At 41.6% G+C, this 22,701-nt stretch overlaps 1 protein-coding gene across 12 annotated transcripts in view; it reads left to right on the top strand.

Moving 5' to 3' along the window:
- Positions 1–22,701, top strand: part of mbnl2 (muscleblind-like splicing regulator 2) — a 53,683-nt gene that overhangs the window by 20,405 nt on the left and 10,577 nt on the right. For 8 of the 12 annotated variants that reach the window (XM_039606463.1, XM_039606464.1, XM_031738453.2 and 5 more), the window contains 5 exons: positions 14,325–14,489; positions 15,283–15,486; positions 17,670–17,930; positions 20,914–20,967; positions 21,401–21,551. In XM_039606463.1, the coding sequence (XP_039462397.1) occupies positions 14,325–14,489; positions 15,283–15,486; positions 17,670–17,930; positions 20,914–20,967; positions 21,401–21,551 (835 nt within the window). The remainder of the gene's footprint in view (positions 1–14,324; positions 14,490–15,282; positions 15,487–17,669; positions 17,931–20,913; positions 20,968–21,400; positions 21,552–22,701) is intronic. The other 4 variants (XM_039606465.1, XM_031738456.2, XM_031738454.2 and 1 more) reach the window with 1 other exon arrangement.

Genomic DNA, 22,701 nt, shown 5'->3' with positions numbered 1-22,701 from the left:
TGGCACAAGGTTGAGCAGACTATTAATTCAAAGCCAGTCTAGTTTTTGTCTCGAGCATCAAGCTTAATAGGCCAGGCTAAAGCAGCTCTATGTTGGAGTAATTTGATAGAGCCTGTCTAGATGAAAGTCTTGGCGTCAGTGTAAATGGCTCCGGTATTAGTGAATGAAAGGCTTAAGCTGAGCCTGTTACGCTCCACGTTTTTAATTGCTGGGCTCTAATACAGTAGCTTTGCATGGTTCACGGTTCATAATCATCCTTATGTATCTTTTACGGGCTCCTTAGTTCAGTCACTGTCTAAACAACCTCCCTTTAAGCCAGCTTTCTTCTGATTGGCTGCCCCTCACACACAGATCCTGTCTGAAGCCTGAGCTTTTGGCTCACAGGTGTTACCTGTACATATGAAAAGTCATTTCCTGAATCTCCATCATTGTAAAATATTGCAGAATAATAGGAAAAGCACAGTAGGTCCTCTTTATAGCTTTGTAATTAGAAGGAAAGCTAAGGAAACATTGTCATACTCAGCTTATTCAGATCCAGTACTGGTTCTCAAATGATGCTTTGTCGACGCTTCTTTTCTTGGCTATGAACTCCCACAGCAACAATAAACTGATGTTTGTTAATAAAGGATAAGCCGTGTTTACTTCCACCTGTGTCCTATTTATGTAGTTTTGGATATCATTCCTAACGGCACTCAAAGCACAAAGTACACACAGAGTGTTCAGTTTGACCTGTGGGAATGGTGCAATATCACTACGCAGAATAGGAATGGCAACTTTTGTGTTTCCTTTGATGCACTAAAACATATTTGGCAGCACGCATCCTTCTGTTCTATTTAAAACCCAAGCTAGAGGTATTATTTGTATTTGTATCACTCCTTTGCCTCCTTTCCCCTACCACAGAGGGTGGCCATACCATAAAGGTCAACTTTAGGTCATAGCAGCATTTCTGTTCCTGTGGGTGGGTGGTTGTGTGTTTGGGCCAACAAGGAGTTGTGGGGGGGGCTTGAAAAGTTCATGGACGAAAGTGAGATGGCCAATTTCACACCCAGCAGATGCCTGCTCCAGTGACCCACGGCGACAGGTGGGAGACACTAATTGGCAGAGCGCACCCTCGCAGAGTTGGCTCAACCCACGGTGGGTGAGGGAATGAAGGTGGGGACAGAGGAGGGTGAGAGCAAAAGAGTAGTGGTGACAGTGGTGAGCATAAATTGGCACCGCAAATTGTCGAAACACGCAAGGTAGGAAGAGTGTCAGGTTTGACGGCCGCACGGCTCAGGTGCACACCGCCTGTGATTCATGCCTGTTTCCATCTTACCAAAAAAAGCACATTTTGCATTTGATAAATAAACAGATGTTGCCGCTCTCTAATCCGGCTCTGTTTGCATTTCCATAGTCCCACTGAATTCAGTTTGCTTTCACTTTCTTTTGGACCTGTTTTCTCCAAAGGAAGCTTTGACTTCCCTTGGAGAAAACAGGAAAAGGGCAAGGTGATGACATAAGTGAATAGCGTGATCAATGTGTTTGCCTCGTTCGGACGATTTTAAGATAAAACACGCCCTGCAGCTCAAAGGCTGAGTCACTGTACCGTGGTTTATTGATCTTATTTCTTTGACCAAAGGGCAGCTATTACTTTAACCAGGTATGAGCACTTCTTCTACTCTCTCTTCCTCAGCGTTCTCAAACTTATGAGGACTGTTTGTATCATCTCCATATGGGATTAGAGCCTCCACAGACCACAGGAGAGAGAAGAGGCCTCAGTGGCCTCATCACCAGGGCCAACAAACAACATGCCGATCCAAGTGATGTTGCTCTTATTCACCTTTGGTTGCGTATAGAACAAAAACACAAAAACAACTTGCATTTGAAGACTGTGGACATTTTTGTACATTTGATGTCTCAGTTTTAGACCCTGCCCTGTTTATTTGATGTAACTACATGCTAATATGTTTCTATTTTCAAGCATTAAATTATCACTACATGTACATCTAGAATCCACAGTAGTAAATATATAAAATCAGACTTTTGGAAAGCATGACACAGATATCCAAGTTAGTTGTTTATTTGCACAATTTATTTCAACATTTTTCTGTGGGTACTTCTATTGCATTGCAACAGAAATAGTGTACAAGATGTCATACACTAGAAACTTTTCCCAGTGGAGTGGAAAACAATATGCTACTGAGCCATAAAAAAGACTAAAAACAATCATTTAGCTGGTTAAAAATCTTAGACTTTACTACATCAAATGAGTGCTCTAGTGCCCAGGATCTAATTTGCTGTTTTAGCAAGGTACTGTGTTAACTGAGGCACTTGCAAACAACTACAGCTTTCTGAATTCTGTCTGAAAAACAGAATTGACAAGGAGGCATTTTCATTTAAAACAAAGTCAGTGGTGCGTAGTGAGTACTTTTTGCCTGCGGTGCAGGCGAGACTTCTGGCAATAGATAATGCTTCCAGTGCCGCTCTAATATGCGGGCCTTTTTGTTTCGCAGCCACTCCCAAGCTATGTTTTCTGCTGGTATCGCCACCCTTTACCATGTGTTCTTTTCATTAAGAGCATCAGTTTCATCATCGACCTAGCCAAAAAAAACTCTGGTTTTACTATTTGCCCTTCTGGTTCTTCTTCTGAAGAATTATTAAAAAGCAATGGCTTTTACGTGAGCACATAAACGCCCAGTGTACATGAGCACTATTGTGTTGTGTTTTTTTATGCATATAAATGGATCCAGAAAGTGTATTAAAATGCTTGCATGAACAGATACTGTTTCTATCTAACGCCCTTTTATAATGTTATCTCTTGATTTATCATCGCGCAGCGTTTAATTTAGTCCGAAACACAGAGGTTTTTTTTCTTGCTTACCATGTATTTATTAAACATAAATAACTTTTCGACATATAGAGTTTGATCAAAGATACAAGATTATACTCAATAACTGAATTATTAGTGTGATTGTAAAATTCATTCTTGAGTAAAAGAAACTGTCTAGTTTCTTTGTAGGTTGAATCATAAACCTGCACTTCGCAACTTTTTTTTGTCAGCAACCAAAGCTTTAATCTCCAAACAGGAGAGTAAGCAGCCATCCAGCGTTTCTGCCCCTATCTGCTGAGTGTGTTAGAAAGAGGCTTTGATGAATAGATCTCCTCTCTCCCCTCCATCTCATTATCCTCCTTTATCTGTTTTATGGATTTACACAACTCCTCAACATGTTCTGACATGTGGTCGATAGTGTCAGCAGAGAAAGAAGATGTAGGCTATCCTTTTTTTTCACTTTCCCACATTATTTTATTTATCTCGTTAGCAGTTGTAGCTGATTTGTGCTATTTTTGCACCACTGTGGAGTAGTTTTGCCTTTGATGGCTAGAGAATGATTGAAATTGTATCTGTCAACAAATGTAAAATTAGGAAATTTAAAAAAGAGCCTACCGGCTTTCTGCTATTTCCTCTTGGGGATGTGGCACAGTTCTTTTAAAACTAGGCCATCAACATCATATAACCTATTTCTATGATGTCTTTCACCGATATGGCTAGTTGAAGTTAGCTGTAGGACTGCCCTCATATCATTGCAGAGCTGACAGGATGAGTATAGGGAAATGACAGCTTGTTGAAAGCAGGTTAATGCCTCCGTCTTTTAGCTGTGACTCACTTATCAACAGACTGAGAGGTGGCAATGTCATAGCTGAGCCTTTCTTTAGGGTATATAGTTTTAGACGTGTATGGGAAAGTGAGACAGCTGCTTCACTTCAAACACGCTGTATGATTGTACGCAAGTGTCTATGTCAGCTTCCTCGCCAATCTCCCTCTATGTGTTGCATTGATACTTGTTTACGTTTTTGTGCGTACAGAGTAAATGAGCTCTGCAGGGTGGGTTTCATGTCTCAGCAGGTCACAGATGATCAGATTAACTGAAGCAAGGCTTCAGCCTCCAGCTGGATTAGCAGCGGGGACCGGGGCTTTGCAGGCGCCTCGCAACGGTGCCACTGCAGCCGCACTTTGAACATTGCCTCCTCAAAAGACGGTTACAATACTCACACTTGTATCCAGCATAGTTAGTTACTATAGCCATCAGCTGAATGCTGATAGGCTTCATTTTTTTTGCTGCTCCACGACTGCACGAAAGCTCCTTTGTTATGATCCTCGATCCATACCCTAGATGGTTAAACTATAGGTTGTTTTCACAACCTGCAACAAGTATATATATCACAGCTCCTGATGCAAAATTGTTTATACCCTGCAGACTATTTAGGCACAGTAGCGCAGAAAATTAATGAAGACCCTCTGTATTGATTAAGAATACGCATAATAAGAACTGTTTTTCTTTTCTCTCTCATGCAGTCAGGCACATATTGACTACCGAAACATCTTTAGTGTAGCGTTTATTTGTAATTATAAGTAGGAATTTAGACAAACAACTCCAACATTTTCTTGAGCTGCCTGATCTGGGGTGTGAGTCAGACTGTCTATAACCCTTGACTTCTTCCATTGATTAGTGAATTTCTTCGAAGGCTGAGCATTTTGGCCGTTGTCATCTCATTGTTTTGAAACCAGATGTAATGATCACTGGGACACTGCATGCTTGTGTGCTTGCAGCTTGTCAGTCACATGGTAAAGCAAATTCTGCCATATCTTCCTCGTTATCTGCTGGTCATTAGAAATAACGCATTTTAAAGGCACTTTGATTTTATTGAGTTTTATGGATTTAACTAACTGAAGACTCCCAGTGCATTTCTGTGTCGTGAGATCATGGGCATGTGATTTTTAGCTGATGCACAACGTGCTGCAACTGTTCAGAGATGTTACCACACAGACTTATAAGGACACAGTGTGATGAAATTTCGATGTGTTCTTTGTTCTCGTTTAGTCCAAACAAGAAAAATGAACACATCCAGTTGCTGAAGACACTTGATCAGCAAGGACAGGCTTTATTACACTCCTCAGATGGAGGTGGGAGTGTTTAGATTTATGGCCTGGGGGAGAAAGATTCATGATATCCAGGCATCCCAGGACAAACAAAAAAGGAAGAAACAACACACTTTATATCACCTTAATCCCACTCTCCCACTCTCTGTCCTTCCCCTCCCTCTTCTTGGGTAATCTCAGGCGTGTCAGCAACACTACCACTCGTTCATCTGAGGGATTACAGCTCATGAAACAAAGGCACTTAATTACTGCTGAGCTAACACATGTCTTATGTGTGTCTTAGGAGAAGGTGAAGAAAGCAGACGCTTCTAAAATACCAAATCTGTGCTCTACAGTGGTGTTTTCTTTTCTGTATATGTTATGCTAAATAGAGCTGAACAGAGTACAATCAGACCTGAAAAGAAGTTTGGAGTTGCCACAGGTTTTAAGTTTAAATGACTAGTTTTCCCCCACTTTTCACCATTGATTCCTGTTCTCCATTACCAGGCTAAATGTAAACAAAAAGCCTCTGGCTATCATTTCATAATGGATTTTCAGTGTTTCCTGCTGTCCCGGGGCCTCACCGCTTCAAACAGACCCATTAGCCCAAACAGATCCATTAGAGCCTAAAAACAAAACAAGATCCTTAAGAGGGAGCATTCTGTGGGTTCAAGGATAAAGGGAAGCCCTGTCCATGTGCATCTAGCGCCTCAGTACTTTACCGGCTGCTGGGATCACTGGGTACTACTTTTTTTTTTTTCCAGTCTTCCAAGCACCAGAGTGCCTGTCCTGTTGGTGTCTCATAGCTGGGGGCTTTCACCAAAGTGCTTTCCTCTAACTGTTACAGGCTGACCCATAACCAGCTGTTAGGGTCCTTGGAACAAGACACTATTGAAGTAAACTAAGAGAGGAGAGAAAGGACATTATGAACAAGAGCAACTGTTTTTTTCTTTCATGGATGCCCTAGAAAAACTTAAAATGTGTTGAACGTTGAGGGTTCAAACTAAGCTAAGCTTTCAGTACTGTAAGTGTTGCAAGCCATGAAATGTTCTCATTTGGATATTTATAGCCGCAAGTGCAAATACCTGTAAACAAAACACCCAACGAAAGGAAGACCACAAGTCATTTCTCAACAATGTAAATGACTTAGCATTAAAAGGCTGGATATAAATGGCACACTGCTGAGACAAGGCAATGAAGGAGAGAGAAAAGAAGGAGATATGTGGGAATGCTGAGAGACAAGAGAGAGCGAGTGCCTTTCCACCCCCTTCTTGCTGGTCAGTTGGGGTACAACAGGTTCTTTGGCTATGCTGTAAAAGGATTACACATATCACAGGCTGCACGTCAGAATAATTTGAGTCAGTTTCTCACAGCAGCCCTCCTGCTTTCACGCTGAGAAGGACAATCGGATGAATGTGGGGAAGAAGACATTGTTACAGCTTCTCTGATTGACGTCCTGTTGGAAAAAAGGCACAAGCTTTTTTTTAAGCAATGTCTGCAGAAGCTGCCTTTGTGAGCATTTTAATGTCGTTTTTGTTGTACATCTGTGGTTCACCAGAGTCAGCTAGGTATGTTGGAGTTTAAACATTATCAGTTAGAGTCCCATCTCTCTGACCTTTCACCTCTAAAGTCTTCAACCATCATGTAGCCAGTGCCTGGTTTGTGCTGACCATGCATGTGTTTAAGCTCTTTTTCCCATGATTTTCCTCCCTCATTGTTTCTTCAGGATTGCAGTCTGCCAATATTGCCAATCACACTGTCATCGATCATGTCACTGAGAGCTGCTCTCACATCAGAAAGACATCACGAGGGCTTGGATATGTACCCAGCTTCTCTGTGCTGCTGGCGAAAACAGGGGGGGCTTAATGGAGAAATGCATGCACACTCACATCTCAGGACCCCTAAGATTCAACACTACCTAATTGATCAATATTGTTTGTTTGTTTTCTCGGTTTGAAGTGTTGATGTGCGAAAGAAAAGCAATGCTTCATTTTGAGCGTATCAATCTGGGATAAGCACCAGTTTACCCATTAAGGCTGATTGGAACCACAGGAGTGTAGCATAAAGGCGGGTTGCCAGACATCTTTGCACTGGCATTTTCAGCTCTTCTGTCGGCCTATAGGCAGCTCCTCTCTGTCTCCAGCAGTGCTGAGCATAGAGCGCCCATTGAGGGCAAAATGCAAATGTTACAGTGGTGAACGGAGGGGCCCACAAGTGAAGCGCTATTCTGTGGAGGGGGTGGAAGACTGGCCCTCTGTGTCTGTGCCACCCACAGACACACAACAGTCATCACTCTGACCATTCAGCCGGAGCTGATGAAGGAGGCGGGGTGGGGTCGTGGAAGGGGTTTCTGCCACTGATGAAGATGCCAGGGTGAATGGGATGCCAGTCCCGGTTATACATGGGCCGTTTGGGCCAGTGTTCCCTGTGAATTTATTTTACACTTCACTAATGTGTGCAACCTCCAGAAGTGGCTGTAGTGTAATTATGGCTTTGTAATTGTAGTAGTAATTATCCTGTGTAAAAAAAATTGTAAAAAATAGTTTTAATTTGCCTTTTGTTCGATTTTTTTTATTGCTTTAAGTGACAATAGTAGCAAATTAATTTAAGTGTGGCTCTGAATCAGGTGCTTAGCAGCCACAGCTGACTCAGAAGATAATTAGACTTCGCTGTGGTGTACCTAAACATTTGTCTTTTCACTGTGGAACTGCATCCAGACATCCAAAGCTGACCCTGAAAAAAAAATACAAAATGACAAAAATCACAACAAAGTAGTTCAGCACTGGCAGTTTAAAATGTGCATCACACGGTCAGAGGATGTTTTCTGTAGGTTTAGCCCTGCCTCTGTGTATCTGTGAGTGTTGCAGTGTGATAGCTCTGTCATGTTTGTGTAGAAGCACTGTTGTACCCTCCTCAGCACTTTGTCACTGTGTAAAAAGGTTTGTGTGTGTGTGTGTGTGTGTGTGTGTGTGTGTGTGTGTGTGTGTGTGTGTGTGTGTGTGTGTGTGTGTGTTTTGTGTTCTCATACCAGCGTGTTTGCTGCAGTAAATGTTTGCCTTGTGTTTTCCTCTCCCACTTTGCCTTTTGCTAAAGGTTTGTCAACTGTGTGGCCGTGACAGATTGGGAGCGTGATCAGCGGATTGCTGAGAAAAATTAGTTATCCTTCTTTTTCAGTGCCATGAATGACAACAAGACAACAGTTTAGGTCTGCAAATAACACACTTTTTTATTATAGATCAGTCTGTAGATATATGTTTAAAGTAAGGCACACATTGTTTAGTCACTCGAGACAAATGCCAGACAATGTCTGAGATCTTCAGACTTGTCCTCATTAAGTAAAATGAGAATATGGGGAATGTGGCATAGTAGCAGTTAATATAATACAAAGAAAAAAAGCTTTTAAAATTGTTGTTTGATTTCCATGAACAACTGAAGGAGCCGCAGTGGGTGAAGTGAGTGTAATCCTAATCTGTTTATGAAATTAGGTCTCTTTATCCCCTTCCCCCTCGCAACAGCCCTAACGTGGAACCCATTTGTATGGGCAATAATTGTATATGAAAACTTGGCAAACAGTAAGTGCTGTTTTGTTTTGTTGGCAATGGCTGTGGGGATTTGAAGGACATAACTGCGAGTAATATGTTGTTTTATCAGCTCTCGAACTGAGGCTTTATGTCAGGTGAAAGCAACCACTAATTTATCTTTGATCTCACCGTCATTGTCGTTTGTTTCTCACTGCGATGCAAATAATTATCCAATCTGAATCAAAGCAGTTATTAGTGTATCCCAAAGCATGGATCACAGCATTCATCCATACAAGGGCAACCCTGCAGCCTGCAATAAGAAATTGCCATGTGAGCGATCCTGGAGAAAGGTATAATTTTGCAGTGTAGCTATGGCTACACACCAGCGGCCGGCGTGCGAATCACAGAGGTGCCATGGTGCTTTCAAAGATCCTTTTCATAGACAGCTGCTCGAAGGCAATGCCCACGATGAATGGATTTCTGCTCCGCTCTGAGTGGGTGGCTTAGACAGAAGGCATAGTGCACTTGGCCTGTGTGTGTGTGTGTGTCTTTCTGTGTGGGAGTGTGTGTATTTGCATGTGTCTGCCACCCTCTCAAAGGATGAAGGCTTAAAACCAGATGATGGCACAGCACCGTCATCAGCCACAGCTTTTTAGCACCGTCATCGATGCGTTGGTGAACCAGCTCACTGCTTAAACCATAAGCCATAAACACGCTTCGTTTTTATGTGCGATGCAGCGGCGCCTTTCCACAAAGCTTACCTCATCTTATGTGCTTTGAATCATCAAGTGTGGCATTTCAAACTGCAGCCTGGACCCTTCATTCATGATCATCATTATCACACTCCCAAATTGATATGTGTAGCCATCACTACATCGTAACTGCAATTTGCCTTGCCATATTTTATTTAAGCAAGAATTATTATTATCATGTCTGCAATTAAGCATATGTTAGATCTTCATCCCTATTTGCTGCTGTGTCCAATATCCTGAAATTACCACCTGGATGAGTGTAATGAATATTCTATGTCTTGGGGTGTACGTTTTTATTAACATTCTCTTTGCTTTGAACTTTTCAGCATTAACTATTATGTCTCTATGTCTAGATTTAGCCTGTAATAGTCTTAGATTCACTGACATTATATATCTAGTCTGAACACAGCTGAAATTCTTTTAAATGACCTCATTTCTTCTTCTGTGTGAAACCTAATGTTTTACAAGCCGTTTTGAGGCTCAGTTAAACATATTTATAGCCAATTCATATTCCCCTTGTGATTATCCAAAGAGAAGGTTAAGCTTCTTAACTCAATAACAGAAAAACACTTTGACACGTTAAAGGTAAGGCTGTGTTCACACCAGCTTTGGTAATCAATCTAAAAGATTGCAGACTTTCATGCGTACTCATACACAATAATCAAGACAAGGTTCATAGCAATAAAAGCCAATGTGCAGTTGGGATGCATCAATATATTGGCTTCATGTCGGTATCACCCAGTATTGGTCCTGTTGGCTGTCAAATCAGTTTTATTCAAGCTGTGGTCAAAAAATTGTGTGCTGAAGAGCTTGAAGACTTTTAAACAGGTCAGTAAATTATTTTAAGATTAATTTATTACCGTAAAACAAAAAGGTGAATAAATAAGAACAAAAACAAAATGAAAAGACTGTAAAAATATTGGTATCAATATCAGCCAAATTGGTATGAGTATCTGATGTGAGACCCTATTACTCAAACTGGTCTTCATGGATCCCATTTCACATTAGAAACCGGGATTTATTAAGTAAACTTTGACTTCTATTAAAGGTAGCTAACTGCCTAGGGGCCTTAGTCCCCAACACACCCACACTTATGCTGAAACACGTTTTAACATCTGCTAACCTTTGAGTTTTTAACTACTTCAGTCCCACTCTCACTGATCTACATCAGTTGTATGACTTTTGTGTCACTATAAACTTTTAATATCTTTTGAGATTTGACACTATAACTAACAACAAAAAGAAGAAAAAACAGTCTGATATGCATAAACTGCAAAATATCTGCAGATTAGTTTGTGATATTTTCTTGCGAATATCAGGATGATTTGTTTTAAAAACGGTGGCACCAAATGTCTTTTATCAATTATTTTTGGTCCTGACTGGAAATAGTAAATAATAATTCCAAAAATTCATAGATCCAGATCTGGATCAATTATACAAGGCGCTTCTAAGATGGGCCAATCTCCACCGCTGGTAAAAACAAATATCATGCAGATCCGTCGATACATTTTTGAGTAATCCTGCTAACAAACAAAAATTTCTTGCCGGGGAAATTACTGAACATTGATTATTCTGCTTTAAACACCACTGTAAATATAGGCGGAGATCGATAAGCTTACACAAACTGTATCCTGCAATCTCCTGCAAATAATGGATGTTTATATAATAAATTCGAGCACTGAATTCTTTCACTGTGTTTAATAGTACTCGGTCTTCTATTGCCATGGCAGCCCTTGTGAAACTACTTATTTTTATTGCTTCTTCTTCCACCTACAGACTAGACGAAAACTGGGATAAATTAAAACAAATTTATGCAAAGACCAAGCACAATGCTGTGAGAGATCGTGAATAGATCAGTAAGAAAATGCTCTTAAATAAAGTTTGACAAGATAAAAGGAGAAAGTTCTACAATTCCAAGGCCTGCATTGAGTAAGAACCACAAAACAACGAGCTTTGCCACCATTTACCTCATTGCTTTAAGTGAGGACTAATGACGAGCATTTGCAGAAAGCATATGTCATTCACTGGCTGTAGATGAACCGAATATGGAGCAGGAGGTGAGGTAATGGCTCCAGAGTGCAGTCTGGACTGAACTGAGCGACATAGTGTGCAGTGAGGGTCTGTGGTGTGTGTGTTTTTTTGCGTGTCTCTTTATTTGTGTCCGTCTGTGTCTGTGATCTCTGCGGGGCGCGATATTGATGCTGCGCTTCCCCGCAGACTCGGTTTGGGATGCTGTCCAGAGCTCAGCTTCAGCACCAGCTCCCTTTCTCACACACACAGAGTTACAGCCGCCCACACGTTTTCTCCTGCACGCACACACACACACACACACATGCACAGTTACACCTGCCTACGCATCCTCTCTCGTGGACACAGAGACACAAAACACAGATAGAGCACCGACACACACACACCTTTTGTCACTTTTGACTGTGGTGGCGGTGCATAAGGCTTCAATTAGTTTGGACACCTCTGAGGTTTTTGGTCCAGCACTAACATTATTCCTCTGATCTGGACAGGCCTGAATGGAACTGAGTACAACAGTGTGTATATCCGTTAGCCTGCATCCCTATGCCGGTGTGTGTATGCGTGTGTGTGGGTGATGCTTGTTGCGATTGAGTGATTTAGTATGCGTATGTGTGGGCAGGTGTGATTTTGTGCGTGTGAGCCATGAAGGAGGAGGGAGGTAGTGGCTGCAGTGAGCCAGCTCTGACACCAGAGCCGGCTCACTGCAGCTCTGACACCAGGTTTTAGAGGTCAGTCTCTTTTGACTCATGGTTCTGCACACAGGTCTCTGAAAGTTTTGAACCTGGGATCAGCTTTGTTTGTATGTATCTTATTACTCATGTGAAAAAGTGATTGCAAAGGAGCCTATAGTGTTTACAGTCTTAATATCCTTTGTGGCTTTGCTCTCTTGCACTTCCAATCACTTGTAATTGGAACAACACTAACAGTGTGTTTGGGAGTGCCTTTTAATATCTGCCACGAAGAACAGAGTAGCGGGATAGTTATAGTTGGTTTTTGCTTTGATGAGACTTGAGGAGACTATTTTTTTATTTGCTCTGAGAGCCAGGCTTATACTTTGAGGCATGTTTGATTAAATGTTCATCTGTTTGCCTGCCCACCTAACGTACAAGATCATCTCATTGTAGTTGTATAAACTCGAACAAGTCTCCGACAGTTTGAGCTTTAAAGCAGAAGTGCTAGAAACAATCCATACCATGCATTCGTGCATTTGCATTACACCCCATGGGATCTGTTCCAGTTATGTGTTTTAGAATAGTGTATTATTTTGTGTATGTAATGTATTATTATTAGCACATAATGCTAAAAAGGTCCATATTTTTAATTCTTCAACTCTACTAGAGCAGCTTTGCATGAATCATAGTTAATAATCATCCATGTATATTTTATCATGCATATAGGATTTTTAAAACCGATACAGATACATTTGGTGATTTAAACCTCAGATATTCCAACACAAAAAACAAGTCTGAAACAAAGTAGTTTAGCTCCTTTCCCCCTCACTTTTCTTCTGACTGGCACCCCCTTGTAAAATTTTAAGCAGCAGGTGGGTGAAACCCTTCGATGCTCACAGTTATAGTCTCCCTGAGATGACCATTTTAAAGGTTCTCCACTCAGTTTGATATCAAACAGATCCAAGAGTAGAAAAAACTTTCTTAACCTTAAGTCTGAAACTGAGTTACTACTTTATATCAATTGCTTGTACATACACAGACATCACCTCTACTACTGTAACAGTATACGTAAGACCGCATAATAGGCCTCCTTTAAGATAACAATGAACCCTTAAGTTGCTTAGCAGCAACAATTTGCACATTGGTTTCAGTCACGCATATATAATATGTATAGATCATGTACTAATAATCACAACGATCATTATAATGATAATCATATCAGGAGACTGATATAATATTAATACATTCCCCACTTAACTTGAAGCTGGCTGTTTCCTTTTTTTTCTGTCATTGGCATTTTCACAATTCACTGCACTACTCAGCTGGAGTCCCCCTACCCTGTCAAATATAATACACATCATTGCACACGCCAGACCGCCACAGTACATGAGACACATCCTGTGTGTAGCTTTGCCTGGTGGTTTGTTGTCATTTTGTCTGTCTGGGTATGGACTGGATGTAGTGTTTGAGAGCAGGGCTTGAGTAATTAAACTCAGTCATAACCGATCACTGCGTGGAAGCTAGGCAGACCTGTCATACTTTCATATAAGAGGAAATCAGAGGAGTGATGAGTATGATAATGCTAATCAGGCCACTGTGGTGATGCTCATCTGTGTCATGGAGTTAAAGGGACATTCGGACAAAGCAGCAGAGTCGTTTGTGCGAGACTGCGCTAAGCTTAGCTCGGTTACCTCTTCTCTCGATCACATTCACCAAGACTTGTCGTGTCATGCCAGATGTGTCATCTCTCCTATTGTCTCCTTGATCTTTGTCCTCTCTGCTAATTCCTGACAGTCTGTTCTGCCCACATCTTTTCCTCTTCTCTCCTCACCTTTACGTACCATCTTCCACACATCTCCAGAGTCCTTTTTCCTGCTACCATTCACTTTGTCGCTCCCCCCTGACCTCTCCTCTCCCCTCTCTCTTCCACCCACTCTCGTTGCAGTAAGCACAGCAGCCTGGATCCATATTGGATTATTGTGTTTGCCGTTAGCCTCTGGGTTGACAGTGTAATTGCCTTTATCCACCATGGCCTCTGCAAGCCTAACCCCCCCCATCTGCCATGAATACTAGCTAGACAGTGTGTCCATGTTGCAAACGTGACCTTTTAACCTGCCAGTTAAAAACCTAGTAGATCAAATGGTAATCATCTTCCATAACATTGTTTCTACTCAAAAGCACAAACCGTCCCCATGAATTTCTGTTTCACATTCTGTATGAATATGTATGCTGCCTTCAAGCACCTGATGTTTTGGAGTCAGTGCCCACGTATCTGCCACATCCTCAGGCAGGCCCACAGCCTAGTCACACTCAGCTTTATCAACAAAAAACTGGCTCTTTTTCAGTTCATGCTGTTGATGAGAGAGTTGAAGTTTTCGGACCATTAACGACTTGTTTTTTCTCCCTCGCCCTCTCGCCTTCCTCTCCCCCATCACATTTGTTTACTTGTGCTCAGGGTCGCTGCACACGAGAGAACTGCAAATACCTCCACCCACCTGCTCACCTGAAGACCCAGCTGGAGATCAACGGGCGAAATAACCTGATCCAGCAGAAGACAGCTGCCGCCATGTTGGCTCAACAAATGCAGTTTATGATCCCCGGCACCACCATGCAACCTGTGGTTAGTGTGAACTCGCTACTGTGGGAATTGATTGTCTCTCTGAGAAACTAGCAGTGAATTCCATTGTCGTGATTAGCATTAAAAAGTTTGGTGTCAAGCAATGCGATTTACTGAAAAAATATGCCTTACAACACACCTTTATCCAGTCTTTGGTAAGGTACTTTATTGTTATCTAAACTCTCAGATTTGACTGTTTTTAGATTACGTGCCAGGCTTGGAAGATCAGAATTTTTTTCTTCGCTTTTGTAATGCCCTTGTGCAACGTACAAAAAGTCCCCAGCTGTCCTCAGGGAGTTGCTCAGCAGCCAGCCCTAGACTGTGGTTGCACTGGGTAGCTGCCAGGTGTGACTTTGTTTAACTGCATCAGTGTAGTGCTAGGTGTAACCGAAAAAGAACGTGCATGCTCAGCAAAATCTTCCTGGGATACATAACGGTTAAAAAAAACAAAAAAAACTGAACCTCCTCTTGTTTCTACTCTCACACTCCTCGCTCTCTTTTTTTCTCAAGCCGATCCCTTTCCCACTCTCTCTCTCTCCACCTGCCACATTCTCTCCCCAGCTGCACCCTCTGTTCATTTGCCTTTGGTGTCTCTTTCCCCCTTACTTCTCTCTTTCTTTCTCATCTCCATACCCTCTTACTGCCTTTCACCCTCCACTTCCCACTGTCCCTGCCTACATCCATCATCTTTCAGTTCTGCTTTTTTTTTTTATCTATCTCTACCATTTTAATTAAGGATGCGAAAAATAACTACTGAAAGAGCAGTCATAAACTTGTCGTTTCTCTCCATCTGCAGCAGACGTTTCCAGTCAGCCAGGGGCTGGGGTCCAGCGCAGGTTTAAGCTACACACCCTACCTGACTCCCATGTCCCACAGCATGGGTCTGGTGCCAACAGACATCCTGCCCAGCACTCCGGTTATCGTCCCCGGCAGCCCGCCCGTCTCCGTGACCGCTGGCTCTTCCTCCAACCAGAAACTTCTGCGTACTGACAAGCTGGAGGTGACCCACCCAATCAGAATTCTCCTGCATGGCACTTTATCATAGTGAATGCACTCTTTGAGGCTGTGAAGTGTGATTAGTGTAGCATCTTACTGTGATTATAAATGAGTATCCTTTATAGTTCAGGAGCTTTTACAGGACCCTCTGTGATGCAGTAGTTCCAAAAACATGTCTACACTCTCCAAAGATTTTCTTTATACTGGTAAAAAATGCAAACTACTTCCTTTAATTACCACAAGAGTTTGCAGCGAAGAAAATACAGCCATATAGAAACTCTCCACTTTGAATTAGTTTTTTTAAATGCGGCTACTTGTAGTATAATTTGCCTTAGATAATGACCTGAAAGGGTAAGCAAGTTTTTAGCATTCTGTTTTATAAGCAACTTGTAAATGACGTGAATAAATACACTTTGAAGTTGCCTTGGAATGAGCCCAAATAAACAATTCAGGCTCTGAAAATTCAAGTGGGAGCAAAACAATTAAATCTCAAATCATGTTTCTTTTATTTAAAAAAAAGAGCCTGCAAGATTTGTAACTGCGGTAGCTGTTTTATAACCAGCACATATCCAGGCTTTGTCTTTCAGGGGGGGATCATTTTTCATGGAAACATCAGTATTACACTCCTCTCCTCATAGATCTTTACATCAGCTATGTCCTTGAACACAACTTAAGGGGTATGATTTTTTTATGCCTTATAGAAGTAATAAATAAGATGGTGTTATTGAAGATTTTGTAATTGGAATTTTTTCAAGATAAACTGCTACTTGCTAGACAGACGCAGTTCGGCTGGGACGCTTTCAGCAACTTCAGCCATCTCCATCTGCCCCCCTGGCAAACAACGCTGAATGAGAATAGCTCTGTGATTGCGAGGCAGTGGAGTTTTTTTTTTTGTTTTTTTACCCCGCTATATTTATAAAGATAAACAATAATCTCCCTAAGACCTAGGGGTGATGTGTAGGTGTGTGCCTGTATGTGTTTTTCTGCAGAGTGCTATCACTTAGCAACTGAATGAAGCAGCCTCTAATGAAACAGTATCCCTCTGAGACACTTACATACTCCCCCACAAAGCCATCGCGTGTGCACACGTGTGTGTATATGTCTGTGTGCCTGTATATGTGTGTGTGTTTCAGTCCCAGAGTGCAAGTCAAAAGCAGATCTCTCCTGTGATTACGCCCAAGCCTCTGAACAGTTGAACACACACACTTAGGTTTTGTTACATTTTGTTGAGCCCTTTTCACACTGTGTCCAAAACTAATTAATAGTCTTATTTTTTTTTTTAAACAAAAAACACAAAGTTATGTTTTTTAATATTATGTGTATCACATATATATGCATATATGTTTTATTTTGGGAGACGCTGAGAGAAGAGTGTTATTGCAGTTATCTTCTTTTTGGAGAGAAGCGCATCACTATGAATAAATCTATATGGCAAATGTTTATACAGTATCTCACAGTGTGCTTTAATATTCTCCCATATATGTGATATATTATTTATTAACCCGCTGTGCTGCTTCTCACACTCCTTACACTCACATGAACCAATGCAGCCATAATTCATTATGTGTTGGTAATTGTTATTGTTCTTATCATATAGGCGTTGTGTGAAAAAAAGTATTTTTGCTCTATTACGCAGTATTAAACAGGATGATTATGCTTGTAAGCATTATCAGTGAGAGCAATGTAAAAAGAGCAATATCTTATTGAACAAAAATGCATGCATTCTGTTGTTTTTGATCATCTGATCAACAGAAATGTAGGTAATATTTGAGTAAATGATGCCCAGAATTAACATACTGGTTAAAAAAATGATGGTGATTTGCCTTTGACATCTTTTGGGTGTGTCAGAAGCTTTTCTCGACTGGAAAATCCCTGATGTTTCAGGCTTGTCATAGTTAAAACAGTCAGATGCCAAAATTTCAAATCCTTAAAGATAAATCTAATAATCTTATCAAGATTTTGATGTCTGCTTGAGTCACCTTGCTTCAAGATGACAAGAAATAAAAGGAGCCGCTGCCAGCTAATGCAATGAGAGCAGCCTTGTTTTGTTTCCTGACATGTACTGAAAGCCAAAGCATTCACTGTTTTGTCTTCTCCGTGTGTTTGTTTCCTCTGTGTGCACGTGTCGTTGTGTGTCTGTCCGTGTGCGTGTGTGTCCGTGTGTGTGTGTGACTGTCCCGCTTCCAGGTTTGCCGCGAGTTCCAACGGGGCAACTGCGCTCGCGGCGAGACAGACTGCCGTTTCGCCCACCCAAGCGACAGCCCCATGATCGATACCAGCGACAACACGGTCACCGTGTGCATGGACTACATCAAGAGTCGCTGCTCTCGCGAGAAGTGCAAGTACTTCCACCCCCCCGCCCACCTGCAGGCCAAGATTAAGGCCGCCCAACACCAGGCCAACCAGACAGCTGTGGCTGCGCAAGCTGCTGCCACAGCTGCAGCCATGGTGAGAGCACAGCCCACCTTCTGTGTCTCGTGGCTTCACAGCAGTAGAGCAGGAAAGATACAAACATACGAGTTTCACAAGGTTTCTGCTTGTTTAGTGTTTATAGTGGAAGAGCTTGTAACATTTAGATGGGCTGTTTTATAGCTCTTATATACAGCATAGCTGGAACTTTCTAAGAGTTGAGGCTGTGGAAAACTTTTATGCATTTTTTATATTATTTGTAAATGATGATTGGAAGTTTTATGACATAGGAAGTGCAACATAATATATACAGTATATCACAGTGAAATCAAATTTATTATAGCAGAGGGGAGGTGGTAATAAAACTGCTGTGCCTGGTGCTACCTGCCTCTATACAAATTACATAATGTTTCAGATCACGAGACCCTTCTGAGTAAAGTTTATATTAGTTAGAAAACATAACACATAGGCCCTCTGAAGGCAAAACATTAATCCAAATCATCTTGACGTACACGATACCTAAGCACATGTTGCTGACCGTGTCACCTACAGTAACATAAAATGTGGAGCACTGCTTTATTACTGCACAAAACCTACCCACCTCTGCCGGGTTTATTCTAGTGGACTCCAGTGCACAATTCACCAACAATAGTCATCCCAAAGAGTGGCCTTTGTATAGAATAAAAAGGGTTTAGCGAGACCTAAACAAATCAGTGTAACTCCGCAAGAACAATCTGTTATTATCTCTCTGCAGTCCTCTTTTATTTTCCAATGCCCTTGTTTCGTACAAAGACAATATCCTGGCTCACCCCCTCATCCAACCCCACTGCTCTCAATGATAAGTGCGGTTCTCTGCAGATCAGTACAAATTGAATTTGGGATGGATGAGGATGTAGCATCCTACCTCTGCCTTTATTTTGACCAAAAATAAATAAATAAATAAAAATTCCCCAACGATGTGAGGAGCAGACAGAATTCAAGTCAGGCAGAGAGACAGTGAGAAGAGTTTGGCATTATGTCTTGGCTGTGCCCCGCCTTTCCCCGGCCTCTGAGCGGCTTCTTTTGAATGATCCTGTGGCTAACTGCACTCGCACACTTTGCACTGCGCCAGTGTGCTCACTGACTTTTTTTCCTCCATGGCATGGGCATGCTTTGTGCGTCGCACACACCTCTCATTGGCTGGCTCCATTGCTGCTTGCTCTCCTTCTTCTTCCTTCATGAGTGATCCACAGTGTGGATGATAAGGCAGGTTAGCGTGTGCACATATTAGCAGCTGCATTCAAGCAACAACAAACTGAAGCATCCATAAATAAGAAAAAAGGCCCTGAGACCCGAAGGCGCTGTAACCTGATGTTGACCTGACTGCGCTGTTTTCTTAAAGGTACCACGAGTTTATGTTGCCGGTGCATCCTCTTCACAATCCTTTGCTCATACTCCTCCCGTCTTCCTCCCCAGTTTATCAACTTTATGACCCAATTCCCAAATTACCTTGTGCAGTCAGATTCTGCACTAGAGGTGAGGAGGGCTAACCTTAGGACAACGAGTTGTTTAGTCAGCACCTTTAATCCAATTTTCTTTTAGTCCTTTTATTGAAGCAGAGACCCATAAAACCTGTTTTGCTGCACTGCTGTGAATAGGTAATACCATTATCCATAATTCACTTTTTAAAATCTAAAGCAAATAGGATAAAGCGCACAGTAGATAAGGTTACACATTAACTGATGCAGTTACAGTAAAAAGGTCCTCTCACTGAGATTATGTTGTTTTACTGTGCCACATTACGTGTTGCTTGCCATGCTGTGATCTTCTTCCTCATTACAAAGGCGAATGCAGTCATCTTTGCTTTTCATGTCACTTTAATAGAGCATCTTTCATTTTAACTAACCGCAATGTTTAACTCTGCAGTGCATCAGCAATGCATTGTTGCTGTTTAATTGGACATACATACATACTATTAAAATACCCACATACATGAAGCATAGGCTTGTGCATGGACCCTTAAGTGCTGTGTTCATCACACCCGTGTCATCTTTTTTCTTTTTTTTTCCTCTCAGCAGTGGCATCAAATACCAGGATATTTTTTAATAAGTTAGCACAAAAACGATATAAAATGACTTATTTTTACTTTGTTAGATTAGATGAATTTTAATAAACAGAGCTCCACATTATGTTATTAAACTGTAACGTTGCCTCACCTTCCCGAGTTCATTGATCACACCTAACAACGCCACACACCCTCACAACGCAGATTTAGTTTGAGGATGTGTCTGTAGTTGAATTGACGCTACAGAGAAGGATGTGATTGTTAAACTATTTTTGTTAGCCTTTGCTAGTAACTGTACTAATTTGTAGTTTTTTGTTTTGTTTTGTTTTTTTAAATTTGCCTTCACAAAGGTATCCAGTTCTTGCTGCTGGTTTTTTACCTCACTCACATTCGAGTCTGCTGTGTACATTTTAACGTTTGTCAGCCTCGAACCACCTCACGTCATCAAATAGGTTAGCTTTCTCCAGGAGCGCCTTAATGGTTATGTGCGTAGGTCTGTAGTGTCTTACTTTGAACACTGCCGAGAACTTCAGCGCAGATCTCACATCAAGTGTCAGATCAATATTCCTAGTCTGAGCCAGTCGTGTTTAGCGTACTACTTTTCTGTTCTTGCTGTTCAGAAGTAGTTACTAAATGCTTTCCCAGTAGCTTTGGAGTACATTGTAGAATCTTGCTTATCTTTTTTTAACCAAAGTTTAATTGTAGATGCTTTTTTTGGCTTTTGTACTAATTCAAAAGTAGCAATGTTTCTTTAAAGTAAACGAAACAAAACAAATTTTTGTTTATGTGCATGCCTATTGTTTTGTATGTGGTATACTTGCATTCAGATTATTTTTGTTTTTGTTTTTTTCCTTCTCACCTATCCACAATGCAATGCTGTCCCCCATGACGCACCTCTGCTTGCTGTTACCTGTATGTTAATACGCTTGAATCCCATTGGCCCACTGCCATCATGTGCTCGCTGCCTGCTAATTAAAGACTCAGTCGACTGCCAAAGCAATGAAGCGACCCCTCGAGGCAACTGTAGACCTGGTACTTTGACCTTTCACCTTTTGCTTTGCATGTAGCTTCTTTAATTGTACTGTAGCCACTCACAAAATTTAATTTGGCTCTTTTGTTTTTTGTGAAACCCTGTAAAAGACTTTAATGATATAAATACGTATCATTTATGATCACCAGTGGTAACTCTAGATTGTACTGTACATTTGTTAACTGAACAACTACAACGTAATGTTAAAATAACTCCAGCTATCACACTTTCTTTAATGTGTTGTTGACGATTGCCCTGCTACGGTGTAGTTTCTCATTGTCCTTGTGATAGTTACAGCAAGTTTCCATTTTTGCCTTCTTGTGCTGTGCATAGACAAATACCAGATTTAGGAAATGTTAGTGTCGACTTGTGTGAGTATACAGTTCAAATCTGCTGTGCTCCTGTTGTGTGTGTGTGTGTGTTGTCGGTGGCTAGGCGTTCCCCCACGGCGTCCTCCAGCCCCTACCAAAGAGACCAGCACTTGAGAAGAGCAATGGAGCGAGCTCCCTGTTCAACCCCAGTGTTTTGCACTACCAGCAGGCGCTGGCCAATGCACAGCTCCAGCAGCCCGCTTTCTTTCCCACAGGTAAGATACACACGCAGCACGCAGATGCAGATAGAAGCGAAGCACTCATAGGTATGCGGAGCACGCACGCACACACAGACGCACAGCTATCCTCCAAACGTGTTGTTGTTTTGGAGCTTCACACGCACAAAAGAGGGGATTCTCACATGACCGTTTACATCTGTTTAGCCTAATTTTCATCTTTTGGCACGGATGAATTTGAGTGACGCTCATAAAGGCCTTCGCTGTGATGGTGTGTTTTCACTATTCACTGCGCCATCCCTAAAACTTTGATCTAGTGCCTGCAAATATAAACACATAATTGCTGCCAGGTGGAAGGGCAGTGCGCGCTTTGATCAGAGCAATGAAAGCTATCATATATTACCACCTCAATGTGATACACCTGCCAGTCTAATCCCCAAGCATACAAGGGAGCAAAACAAGCCCAACTGTTTCAGCACAAGTGCAATACTAGAATATACAAAATATGGTGATTATTGTTATTTTGGCGATAATTTTGTTCCAGTTTTACCAAATTTATTCAGTGTTTTTTACCCGCAAATAAACACTCTGTCTGCTCCTCGCACAGAAAATAGCAGTACCTGAAGGGCCCTTGAGTCACTTGCTAAATGAGTTAACTGCAGCTAATATGGTAGCCTGTAGCCACACTCATGACTCATGAGGATAAGACTCCTATCCCTCGCTCTTCTCACTACCTGCCTGCTCTTTTTGTTTCGCTTGGTACGGGATTCCTAATGGTGCTTCATCCATCCCTTCCTCTGTGTGTATCTGTGTGTGGGGCGTAGCCTGGCTCACAGTTGCATTTTTTTACTAACCTGTTAAATTTCAGATAGGTGGGGTTTCTTCAAAGTTTAGATAAAAAGAAAAGTCTCAGGAGGTGTTTGACTGTAATATGTATGTGATGGAGGCTTACCTGAGTACAGTAAAAACCCCACGTATCATCTGATCTAGATAGAAGCCTGTGCACATCATTGTACTGACACTGCATGATGCTGCTGTCTGGCACATCTCTTCAGTTTTATTCTTGCCTCTTTTTTTTTTGACCAAACAGTGCGATTTCTTTGTCTGTTTATTTTTTGATATGATCGTTTAATCATGTGCAGCCATTCAGATGCCAAAGAAATTACAAAACAAGAAACATGCAGAACAG

This window comes from Oreochromis aureus, linkage group 23 (genome assembly GCF_013358895.1).
Source record: "Oreochromis aureus strain Israel breed Guangdong linkage group 23, ZZ_aureus, whole genome shotgun sequence".
Taxonomy (NCBI): Eukaryota; Metazoa; Chordata; class Actinopteri; order Cichliformes; family Cichlidae; genus Oreochromis; species Oreochromis aureus.
This window is presented reverse-complemented; position numbering and strand designations above follow the sequence as displayed.